This window comes from Raphanus sativus, chromosome 3 (assembly GCF_000801105.2).
Source record: "Raphanus sativus cultivar WK10039 chromosome 3, ASM80110v3, whole genome shotgun sequence".
In the NCBI taxonomy this organism is placed as follows: domain Eukaryota; kingdom Viridiplantae; phylum Streptophyta; class Magnoliopsida; order Brassicales; family Brassicaceae; genus Raphanus; species Raphanus sativus.
In genome coordinates this window covers 11,384,917-11,398,059 of record NC_079513.1, presented here as the reverse complement: position 1 = coordinate 11,398,059, position 13,143 = coordinate 11,384,917, and the positions used below count along the sequence as shown (strand labels likewise).

The 13,143-nt window shown below is 38.3% G+C and overlaps 1 protein-coding gene and 1 non-coding gene across 2 annotated transcripts; both read left to right on the top strand.

The window, feature by feature from the left end:
* Positions 1 to 305: 305 nt before the first annotated feature.
* Positions 306 to 1,100, top strand: LOC130509975 (uncharacterized). Its single transcript, XM_057006313.1, has one exon. The coding sequence runs from the start codon at positions 306 to 308 to the stop codon at positions 1,098 to 1,100; it is 795 nt and encodes a 264-aa protein (XP_056862293.1).
* A 10,910-nt stretch (positions 1,101 to 12,010) lies between these two features.
* LOC130510258 (small nucleolar RNA R71) lies at positions 12,011 to 12,118 on the top strand. The gene has a single exon (XR_008943935.1). It is a non-coding gene; the product is annotated as a small nucleolar RNA R71 (small nucleolar RNA).
* Positions 12,119 to 13,143: the final 1,025 nt, after the last annotated feature.

Sequence of the window (13,143 nt, the reverse complement as noted above, 5' to 3'; positions counted from 1 at the left end):
TCTCCCAGAACTGACTCACCTCATTCTGCAGATCAAACCAAGCGTCCTAGAAGCTGCTGACACATACATTTGGCCTCTGCAAAACTCGGGGAAGTACACCACAAAGTCTGGCTACTACTCCAGAGTGCGAACAACATCAGCTGGGATCCTACCACTCCCCCAGGAACCCCCCTTGGATTGGAAGAAGCTAATTTGGACGCCACGACTATCCCCTAAGCTTAAGCTCTTCTTATGGAAGATCCTCAATGGAGCTCTCCCTACCGGAGACAACCTACCTGCAAAAAAGAGGCATGTTAAGGAATACAATGTGTACACGCTCTGGAGACAGAGAAACGACACTACACCTATTTTTTCACTGTCGCTTTGCACAAGAAGTGTGGCTACAAGTCCCCTGGGAATCGACTTTCGACTCTTCCCTTAGCACATCTTTTGTTGATGAACTCACTTCGGCTAGCCGACGCAGACTCCTACTACCTACAGGGATCACGATTAACATCTTTCCCTGGATCATTTGGTTCCTATGGATAAGCCGAAACCAACTAACTTTTGAGCGCAGGAAATCCACTCCCAGCGAAACGGTATCGAAGGCCCTCCGAGCCGCCCTGGAATGGGAACACGCACAACCACCGGTAGCTGCCACGATCCATCGAAACCACCGCCTATCACAACCCATTGATCTCTCGCCTAGCACTATGATTTGTAACACCGATGGAGCATGGAGGGTGGAGAGTCGACAAGCAGGTACAGGCTGGATCTTCACGAGTCCTACAGGAGCGATCACGCGTGGTGGAAAGTCCCATCTTAACGTCTCCTCAGCCCTAATGGCGGAAGCCCTTGCGGTTAGAGATGCCCTCATGCATGCCTCCGCTCTTGGATTCACCTCAATCTGGCTTCGATCAGATGCTCAAGCGCTCACCAAAGCGATCAATTCGAACCAAGGACCGACAGAACTCCACGGCGTCCTGTCGGATATTGCTTCAATCTCCTCGTCTTCCTTTGATTTCTGCTCTTTTTCTTTTGTCTCTCGTGAAATGAACGGGCCTGCGGACCTTATTGCAAAAGCCCATCTTGTATTAGCAAACTCTTCGGCAGTCCATTAGGGCCTTCTAATATAATCCTTGTTGACCAAAAAAAAGGTGTTTAAAGTATTGTTTCGTTCTTATTGCCTTTTCTTTCTTTTTTATTTGTTTCACTTTTGTGTCTAATATGTTTAGTTTTTCAAAAATAAATATACAATGTTGTAATAAAAATGAAAACTCTATATTATAAACATAATAAAATATTTATATCCATATTTTTGTGCTGAAGGACTATTTAGGTTAAATACTAATCTATACTATTATTTGCAAACTGTTTTTTTGCTTCTAAGTTTCTATGTTGAATTTCAAGCAGTTAAAGTCATTTTTTTATTTTTTTAAATGGCTAAAGTCTTTATTACCTTAATGAATAATTAGATTTATTAATATATATTTGACCATAAATTTTTAAAAAGGAAATAGAGAATGGCAAACATACATATGTCTGGTACGACGAGTGGTCTGATCTGGGTCAGCTATATGATGATGTTTTGGGAGATCGAGGAGTTATAGATTCGCAGGCAAGCCACAGTGGAGAAATCATTGAATCAACCACTGCAACGAAGAAGGCACCGTCTTGCTCGTCTTACTGAGGTAGAAGATGTGATTGAAGATTTCAGGTTGAAACAGAAGCCTGATGTGGAAAGGATAGTGTTTTGTGGAAAAGGAGTTCTGGTCTTAAAAAGAGGTTCCCTACAAAGGAGACTTGGCAGTTGATAAAGCTTGATAATCTTAGTTCTGGGTGGGCAAAAAGAGTGTGGTTTCAAAACGCAACTCCTAAGTTTTTCTTCATCAAATGGTTTGCGGCTTTAGACAGACTTGCGACTATGGCCTGAATGGTGAAATGGAATAGATGTGCAGATGTGAAGTGTCAACTATGTAGCTGTACTTCCGAATCCAGAGACCACATATTCCTTAGATGCACATACTCATCTCACGTCTGGGAACAAAATGCAAGTTGTATCATGTGCAGTAACTTCCAAATGGATGGGATACTATCATGGACTTCTTATCTAACTCAGGGATGGATTTTAAGCACATTTTTGCTGCTTTTATGCTCTGCAAACAACGGTCTATGCGCTATGGAGAGAACGAAACTTAAGAAGGCATGGAGGAACTCGCAACTCAACGCATGTTCTAATCAAACTCATCGACAAGAATATGTCTGAAACAGGCTGAGCAATCTCACGGCAAAGGGAGAGAGTAAATATGAGAACATCCTTCAGTATTAGTTCAGTAGTAGATAGTTTATATTGTCTTATCCAAAAGATTATTTTACATAATAATTTTTTTTTAAATTAAAAGATAGATGAATCCCTATATATGTATATACTATATATAATTTTATGTATACATGAGTGTTTTACTTTATAATATGCTCAAAATTTGAAACTATTAGTGCTGCATGTGTCGATCGGCACGCAGACATATCTGTCGATTGATAACTAGTCAATAGTATCGATCAACACTCAATCCCTGTTCGCACGCGAGAGCTGGAACACAAGACTTAGACATCTGATTTGTAATTGCATGCGAGATCTAGATTACTTGCTTATTGAATTCGAGTTCTAGAATTATTTCTATAAATCCCTTAGCATCCTTGATTGTTGTTTTGAATCTCTTGATTGATAGATCGCTAAGTATAGCTATTTATTCTTATTGCTTACAACTTCAACCAATTGAACAATTGCCTTGTTCACATTGCTTTCATATTATATACTGCTTTATAAATTATTTGCCTAGCTTAATCTTAATAGCTAGAATCTATTGTGTGCCCACGGTCCTTGTGATTCGATCCTGAAATACTACAGTGAACCTCTTATTTGAGAGAGTAGCTTGAAGGTTAATTTGAGCATATCATAACCCACCACTCAATGTTGGCATAATTAAACTGTTAATTTTACTATCGTAGTTACACCAATTGTACCAGTTAGATTATTATTGTCGTAGTCTATACACCAAACATGAATGCTTATACATCCTTTTAAACTCATGGTGGTTTTTGTATCGTCTTTTGAAGTATATCTTCTAATCTTTTTTTTCTGCATCTTTTTCCAACTCGCCAATTGCCTTCTTTGGCTTTGAGAGCAAAAAGATGAAGATGATTTTTTTTCATAAATAGTAATACTACCAGAACTGGTTAAACAAATAATTATCCAAATAAAAATTGTATAAAAAGAGCTTTTAACATATTTTGACAAATCCATACAGGGGAAGATGAGACCAATCTTTTCATTGGTTCTACTTCAACATATTCTATAACATCATTAGCACGGTGAAGAAAAGACCATAATGTAACCATATTAATTGTAAAGTTGTAGTAGTTATACACATTCTAGTTGTCCTAATTATACTGGTTAAACTCGTTGTAGTCGGAAATTTTGTATATTAAAAGTGAGATCCGATTTTATATGAAAGAAAATAGATTGACAAATCGATTAGGATACGAACGAAAATTTGTACAGTTTGAAGATTTTCTTTATTTTTATTTAATTATGGGATTGAGAAATTTTATTAAAATGTGGAATTTAAAATATGGGTTCTTAGGGTTTTAAATCGGGATGAAATAATTGAAAATTGAATAAAATGGAAATGATTGAAGAATGACAATTAGTTTAATTTTGATTTGAGAAATGGTAATGAAAAATGGAGATGGAGAGCATAAGAATTATGTTTAAGAAGAAGGAGAATTTTGGGATTTAGGGATCCGGATTGGGTTTGGTCGGGTTAGTGAATTTGGATAGCTAGTGGTTAGGTTTGTAAATAAATAGAAGTTTATTGGTTTTGGGGACCTTTTGCCAAATTTCTATTTAAAATTATTCAAAATAAGAATCAATATATCAAAGGGACCATTTCAGAATTTTCGGCCTCTTTGTTGTCCATTCTAGCATTTGTTCCCAACAAATCATTATCTTATCTAAAAAAATGCCAACTGAAATTCTTTTTCTCTCACCAAAACAATGATTGTCTCATAGATTCAACTGAGGCACCATTGTTCTGGTAGAGTTAAAATTTGAAGCTGAAAAAATCCTGACATCAGTGTCTTTTCACTTACCACATTGCTTCATCCGCATTTGGAATGTTTTCTGACTAATGTCATAAGACATCCAAATCGTCTATTATTAGATTACCATGTAAACTGCTTAGACCAAAACCCAAACTCAAAGTAATCAAGTACCTACAACTTTATTCTTAGCTGGAACCGAATCCAGAAAAAAATACCTCACTTCAGCTAAGCTTCACTTCAAGGAGAATAGTGCCGATAATTCTTTTGCCGAGAACGTTTCAAACATTGATGTTAAGAGTTCCTTGAAGATGTAGTTTTATATTAAATGATGTTATCAAGTAGATGAAGGGAATAAAACTGGACTTTATTATGATCAGAAATAAGTTTACTAAAGATAGAAAGAAACTTGTGATTGCTTACGAAGTTGGGTCATGCCATCTGAAACCTCATGATTTGAAACTTGTGAGTTGTTTCCATTTTCATATTCAGAAAATTGGCATTTCAGGTCAAAGTCAGCTTCGTTTTAAACATAAAAATATTATGAGCTATATATAAAATCAATTTGTGTTATAATTCTTCCCGGCGTAGCAAAGTTTTTTTATTAGTTATATTATTATGTGTGAACAATAACTGAGGAATCAACTATATACTTGGAGAATTAAATATCCGTTTTCCACATTTTAACTCATTAAAAAGATGTTTTGTTATTCTTAAATTACAGTGTTCGGATTATCTATATTATTAAAACTGAAATACGTTTGGTAACTGATTGGAAACATGGATAGAAATATAATAAAATATAATGTTATTTAGAAACATGGATAACTCTATAGTAAGAAAAAAGTAATGGACTTAATTACATTATTAAGAAAAATTGGAAGTCCATTATATTATGTGAAACTATCTATCTGGGTCAGTGATATCACCCAAATTACTCTTTGCGCAGCTTTATTCTCTCAAATAAAAGGCTCAGTTGTAGTACTTAGGGATCAAATTCACACGGAGCGTGAACACACAATAAACTCAATCAATCGCGATTAAGCTAGGCAAATAAGTATTAAAGCAGTAAATATAGTAAAGCAAAGTGAACAAGGCAGTTGTTCAGTAGATTGATTGATTAGTTGATGTAAAGATGGTTGCTAGACTTAGGATTTCATTTAGGTAATCAGAACTCAATCTATATATGCAAAGGATTGATCTTAAGAGTCAAATTCATATAAGCAAGCAAACCAGCTCTCGTATGCGCTTATCAGTGCCTCGAATCATCTGATTCTAGGTCTCGCATGCGAACTTATGAATGAGCGTCGATCGATACCAATGGTTAAGTATTGATCAATACTCCTTCCATACAGGCGTTAAGAACCAATTCGATTTGTTCACTAAGTTAACTAAACCAGCTATTGCATGTATCTAACAACCCAGCTCAGCAGAATTATATTCAGGTAACAGACCATGCTCTCGCGTGCGCCAAACTATCCTACAATCAGGTTTCTAGTTGATTAATCTAGAAACAAGCAGTAAGAACAATCCTGCGAAAGATACAATTATCACCCTAGAAATTCTATATCTTAGAAAAACATCAAAACCCTAAAAAACCTATTCAGACATGAAATTTATCTTAGAAATCATAGATGTGAATTAGATATGAAATTGCAATAGAATAAATAATAAAACCAAAGGAGTTCCAAGAGGACTTTTATGTCGGTATTGAAATATACTTGGCCCACATTATGAAATCATCATCGATCGACACCAAGGGTGCACCGTCGATTGACGTTCCTTCATCTCCTCGACAGCTTCCTCTCGCGAGGCAGACTGGCCACTCTTCTGTAAAACGGGAATAACGTCTGCTATAGAATGATGACTGACCTCAAATCGGTGGGATTCGAAAGCTAACTCAAAGATATATCTTGTGTCAAAAGATGGGCTTAATCTAATGGTGGAAAGGTCTCAGTCAAAAGCTAAACATCTGACTCGTCTGTGCAGTTCTGCACCTTAAAAGCTCCATAATCACGATATTTCTCTAAAATGTACCTGGACCTGAAAACACTCTAAAACATACTCCAAGACAATATAATAGACTATAAAAAATCATATACCATGGTCTAAAAGAGGTAATAATACATGGTATATCAACTCCTCCAGACTTACCATTTTCCTTGTCTTCAAGCAAAACAAAAGTAGTCCTAGTGAAAGAGATTTGAAAACAGCAGAGACTCACATAATTGAAGTCTTCAAGCAAAACAAAAGTAGTCCTAGTGAAAGAGATTTGAAAACAGCAGAGACTCACATAATTGAAAATCACTACTCTCACTTCTGAAAATATGATAGGTGGAAGTGAATCATTATTTACCTTAGAATGTTTCAATGTACCACTCACTAGCTTATTCACCATACCTCATTTCTGCATAAAATTAAATGTGTTTGCTACATCTTGGGAGTATCGATCAAGGGACATGGACTTTTACTCAAACATGTTTCTGAACACACATGTAGTCTTCTCTGATCCCTTTCTTCCCTCTTTCTCTCTTCTCCTATTATCTCAATTCTAATGAATAGTGATGCTGATGCATCCATCTTATTCATCTTATTGATTTTCAACAAACTTTCTCTCCTTTTTGACAAAGTGTAGGCGAATAATGGGGTCACGAGTAATTTGCCTATCCCTCGTTTCCAATGATGTGTGATCATTTCCTTATAGTTAGAATAATGGGGTCATAGGTAATTTACCTACCCCCTATGCATATTTAGGAAATCATCTCAATCTTTTATACTTATGGATGCCGAAGAGAGAGAGAGAAGGTAACCAAAAACACACAGACTTTTACCTTCCAGAATTGTGATACCACTCAAATTACCCTAAAGATTGCTTTTACTCTCTCAAGTAAGAGGTTCAACTGTAGTACTTAGGGATCGAATCACGAGGAGTTAGGGAACCAATTAAATCTAATTATTAATCAATCCTAGGTGAAGTTGGTTTTTATGATGGAAATGTAAAATGACAATCCTAAATGAGTAAGGTAGTTTCTCTACTAACAATATGATGATTGGTCATAAGATAAGGAAGAGTGCTAGACATAGGGCTTTTATTCAGGTATTGAAGATTATAATGTCTATAAATGCCTAACAAGTTGTTTGCATTATATTATAGAACTCAGCCGCTTAACAATCAGTGATGTCTCACTGATTAAATAACTAGATCTCTGATCTCAACTGTCGTCTGTTTACCAGAAAAAGAGTCGATCGATAATCCTTTAGAGATATCGAGCGATACACCTTTCACAGCGCCGATCGATTGTCCAGTCGGAATATCGATCGACGGCTTCTAGATATGCCTAGGCGCGAGCCGATAATGAACACTAGGTCTCAAGGAGGGCTCTCGCTCTTCTCAACAGGAGACAAGCTATTTCAAATAGATAATTCAAGATATAAACATCCTAGTGATTTATATTCTAGTTAGCTAATCTAGAACAAGCATAGGGTACATTCTATTTGATAAATATCACAACTTAGCAAGTATAGTTTGGGGCTAATCCCACTAACCTATTTAAACCCTAGATCTAACAAGTAGACTACTCAGACATAACTAAACAATTCATAACACAAGATATGTAAAGAAATTGCATTAGATAGAAAATAGAAAACAAATGGAGTTTAATCACAAATCTCTCAATGATATCTCTCCAATCTCTCTCAGAACTTAGAACAAAAGTAAAACTCTATCTATCTCTCTAACACTCTCTACTTGCTTGCTTTCGTTTGCCGTCAAAAACACTTAGGCAGGGTATTTAAGCATTTCTATTAGGTTAAAGCTCGTCAGGGTTAATCTCGTAATTTGGTGAAGCCTTGGTGAAGTAGTCGGCTAAACCATTTCGTCTTCGCTATCGATCGACAACACTTGATGTGTATCGATCACTATAATCTTTCAAGTACGCGGATCTTCACAGCTACATCGATTGACAACTCTAGGTGAGTATCGATCGATTCTTTTCTGAATGTTGACTTCGGACTTGGTCTTGAATAGTCAACTCGGGTGTATTATCTCTTGTGCTCCAAAATGCTCCAAAAGCATCACTTTATCATGAAACACTCCTGAACCTGAAAACATACCTAATAGGCTAGAAAATATATTAGTTATATAATAAAAATATCATTATACCATAGTAGAAAATGGGTGAAATCCATGGTATATCAACTCCCTCAGACTTACTCTTTTGTTTGTCCTCAAGCAAAAACTCAGTAGTCTATGGAAAAGGTTTGAAAATAGTAGAGACTCAAAGATTCAAAACACTGAAGTCATCACTCTATGTATTCGCAAATCATGTCTAAACATCCTAATCACAGAAGTTCATTATGCATTATCCTAGCTTAGCAACCAAATTCATCTAGTTCACAACTTAGCAAATCTTATCTGACATTCCCCTTTACTAACCTCATTTCTATTCTTAACATAAAATAAAAATGCATGCTTTACCTTGGGAGTATCGATTAAAGGACACATGGATTCAACTCAAACAAGTATCTGAACACACAAGTAGTCTTCTCTGATCCCTTTCTCCCCTCATCTCTCTTCTCTGAATCTCTTATTAGTTTCAATTTCAATAGGTTTCGATGCCAACAAAGGTCATCTAGTCTATCTCATTGACATTGCAATTATAACTCATACATTTTTGGCAAAGTGTAGCGAATAATGGGGTCACAGGTAATTTACCTATCCCTCGTTTCCACAATGTGTGATCATCCTTGAGATTTAGAATAATGGGATCGCAGGAGAAACTCCTACCCCTCTGCTTCTCAAGAAGTCATATCAATCTTTTATAACTTAAACTTCGATCTTTGAGATGCCGAAGAGAGAGAAGAAAGGGAACTAGAAACACAGACTTTTTACCTTCCAGACTTGTAGGAGGATTCCGATCCAGTGTATACCAAGCCCCATGACAAGCAAATAAAGTCAGTATTAGTGTTGGAGGTCAGCTTTGGTTCCTTCAAACAATCTAGGCAAGTGTGTGTAGGTGACATGTTGATCCACTTTAGCATCTTTAGTACTATCTGTAATCAGTAAATCTAGAATGGTGCTAAAGAGTGGTTAGATAATCATGTATAAATCAATATCAATGTCCCAATTTTAGTACTTATGTGAAAAATAATTTGAAAATACTTTTAAATAAAAATCAAAATAAAAATACATATCAGTAAACCTCCCCCACACTTAAATTACACTGTCCTAGTGTAACACAGCCGGAGTGAAGTGAAGAAATAAATCATAAGTACTCAATTTAACAAGTACGAACGACTAAACCTGACCGCGATGGCATCGATCGATACGTATAGAGATACGTCGATCGTTAGTGATGGTCGTGTCGTGTCGAGCGATGCAAATTGGTTGTGTCGGTCGATGGGATCATCATTCTACTTGGGTCTAAAAATCTGCAAAAACCAATGCGAAAATAAAAGTAAAAATGTAGAAGACTTTAAAATAAAATCTAATAGTGGGTTGCCTCCCACTCAGCGCTTTGTTATAGTCATTTAGCTTGATTTTGGTGGTTTGAGCTAGTTGGTGCAGAAACTGCTACTTGTTGGACAACAAGCATCAATTTCGTGTCTTCTCCTATCGAACCATGTGGCAAACAAGCTTCTTGTGGCATCATCACTTCTGAGATGTTTCTCATCCATCTTGAGGGTGGCATCTGTGATGTTCCTCAGACCTCTTTCAAGTAGTTCAATGCTGCCTTCATTCCTGTAGATGGTGTTGTAGGCGTATTCTGATAGCTCCTTCAGTTCCTGCTGCAAGGCGTCGATCTTGTCATGAATCAGCTGATCTCGGTCGGTCAAAGACTCGGTGTCGATCGATGCTACAATGTGTGCGTCGGTCGTTTCGCTGGGAGTTATGTCGATCGATCCAGTGGTAACTGTGTCGATCGATGCTGAATGATACCAAGATCATTTTCTTGTTCCACGGTTATGGCTTGTGATTTGCCAAGTCTGACATGGTCGTAGTGGATATCTGGATCTATCAAAGTTAGGCACATCCTGTTGGTGCTCAAGTCACGTACAACTCCCACTGTAGCAAGAAATGCTCTTCCAAGTAGAAGGGAAGAGTTCCAATTTAACTTGATATCCAGGACATGAAAATCCACAGGGACAATGGCATTACCAATCTGCACTTCCAGGTCTCTGATCAAGCCTACAGAATTTTCCTGAGTGTAATCCACAAATGTGAAGATCTCTGGTGAAGGCTCTACTTTCAGACCCAGCTGGTCTGCCATAACCTTTGGTAAGATGCTGACTGAAGAACTAGTGTCACATAGTGCATGAGAAAACTCAATTCCCTTTACTATACAGGGTATTGCAAACTTCTCAGGATCACTCTTCTTCTTCAATGTGATCCTTCACCTCATGTCTTCTTTGACTGTGTCAAACATTCTCCTAATGTCATTCTCAGTCTCCCTTGTCTCTCTAAAGAACATCCATAATCTGCTTGTGAAGTAAACCTCCTCAAAGGGTTTTTCTAGTGGGATTCTGATAACTCTCTTAGTGAAACCATCCATCTCCTTCTCATTAGCTTCCCTCTTAAGGTTATTAGAAGTTTTCTCCTTCGTATTCCTTAACTGTCTTCCTTCAGTTCCCTCTAATACTGGTGTAATGTCTGAATGGTTACTAGTAGTCTCTACAGGGTCAGCTGGTGGTTTAGGAGTTTTCTCCTTCTTATTCCTTAACCCACTTCCTTCAGTTCCCTCTGATACTGGTGTAGTGTCTGAAGGGTTACTAGTAGTCTCTGCAGGGTCAGCTGGTGGTTTAGGTGGTGGTCGGAGTGCATTGATTCGGTTGATGTCAATTGCTGGTAATTGCACTCAGTATGTGAGAGGTGCGTGTCGATCGATAGGTGGAGAAACGGGTCGATCGATGCAAGTCACATCACTATGTCGATCGATGAGTGGCTCGTCTCGTCGTTCAATATTTTTGTAGGTGAGGGTGGGTGGGTGGGTGTGGATACGAAGCCTTGAGTTAAGCATGTGTCAAAATCCTTACTGCGTTGCAATCCGCAGTCGTTTCTGGAAATGACATCGATTGTGTTGATCGATTTGAAAAATCTGGTGTCGATCGACACCATTGCGATCCACCAAAACTTAGTAAACTTTCCACTTCGAAGTCTCCTTCTTGAAGCTTTTCATGCTTCACCACTTGCCAGAAATCATCATCTATGATGGCATTTACGTGGTGTTTCATGATTCCTTCTCCTACTTCCTTAGAAGCTCCAGTTCTCTTGATAGAGTCTTCAGTCTGAACAATTTGTGTCTCAAGTTTCCTAACTTGAGTACAAATGGTATCTATCCTTGTGTTCAGATTGTTGAAGACAGAGTCAATCTTTCTATTGAAATCCACTGTAAGCTTCTGCTGTCCTTCAAGAACTCTGTCAATCATGGCATCAAATTTACTCTCCTGGGTGGGTGGTGGTGGGTACTGGTAAGATGAATTTCCATAGTTCCTGATGTTGTTGAAGGGTTTCTGATACTGTGAACTCTGGTTGTAGTTACTCTTCTAACCACTGTCAAAAAAGTTCCTGTTGCCATTCTGGTTTCCAGACCTCTGAAATCCAGTACCTCCAATGTAGTTCACATCCTCTTCTGTATCAACATCTCTAGCCTTTCCTTCCTCAACTGAGCAGACTTGCTTCCTCAGAAGCTCATGAACAGCTTCTAACTTAGCTCTGACTTCACTCATCTGTTCCTCCCCAATGGCCGCAACAGACTTCTTCTTATCAGAGTCAGTGTTCTTGGTGCTGCTGCTGTTGGCTAGGTTCTCAATAAGTCTCACAGCCCCTATTGGATTCCTAGTGTTGAAGTTCCCCTCACTAGTTGTATCAAGAGCCATCTGATACCTTAAGGCGATACCTCTGTATAAAGTGCTTAGTAGCTGCACTTCATTGAATCCATGGTGTGGACAGTCTCGCCAGAAGAACTTAAATCTGATCCACGCGTCCTTAAAAGTCTCACCAGGCTTCTGCGCGAAAGTGGCGATTTTTCTCCTTAAGTCTTCAACATGTGCCTCATCAAAGAAATTACGCAGGAAGGCATTTTTGATGTCTGCCCAGGATGTCAGTGATCATGTAGGTAGCTGCTTAAGGCAGTGTGAAGCTTCTCCAATTAGTGAGTATTTGAAGAGCTTGCAAAGTAGGTAGTCCTCAGGGACTCCATCCATACGAATAACAGCAATAAGATCCTCAAAACCTCTCCAGATGGTCCATAGGATGCTCGTGTGATAGCCCAGCGTAGGGTATCTGTGACACGAGTGAGTAGTACTGAGGCTTGAGCTCGAAGTTCGGCTTCTGAATCTCTGGAAGTCGAATAGCTGATCTGTTGGTGTAGTACTCATCAGGACGATTGTAGTCTACCAACGATCGTGTCTGAGCTTCTTCTGTAGCCTCAGCTTCTGGCTCAGGGATTACGTTTCCATGTGCATCTAGCTTCTGACCTGTTGCATTACGCATATGATCATCCTGGTCATACAGGTTTCCATTCTCGCCCTGCGTGAGAATAACAATCGCAGCCATGCCTCGTGGATTAGTATCGATCGATGTACGGTGTGTTGTGTCGAGCGATGTAGAGCAACGAAGTGTATCGGTCGACGGTGGTGTATGAGTATCGGTCGACGGTTGAACGTGAATATCAGTCGACGGTGCGGCGGTTCTGTCGATCGATGCGGAGCGTAGGTCTTTGCGGATTGAACGTTCTAAGTGTGCAGGATCTTCTGAGAACAGTAGTTGATTTTCCTTATTGCTTTTGGTACTGCTGGGCATGTACCTGAAAAGATAAGAAAAATTTTAATTAGAAAAGTGAAAAGAAAAAGAAAACCTAAAATTGATAAAATTAAATCTAATGGCGATCAAAACTCCCCGGTAACGGCGCCAAATTTGTACCACTCAAATTACCCTAAAGAGTGCTTTTACTCTCTCAGCTGTAGTACTTAAGGATCGAATCACGAGGAGTTAGGAAACTAATTAAATCTAATTATTAATCAATCTTAGGTGAAGTTGGTATTTATGATGGAAATGTAAAATGA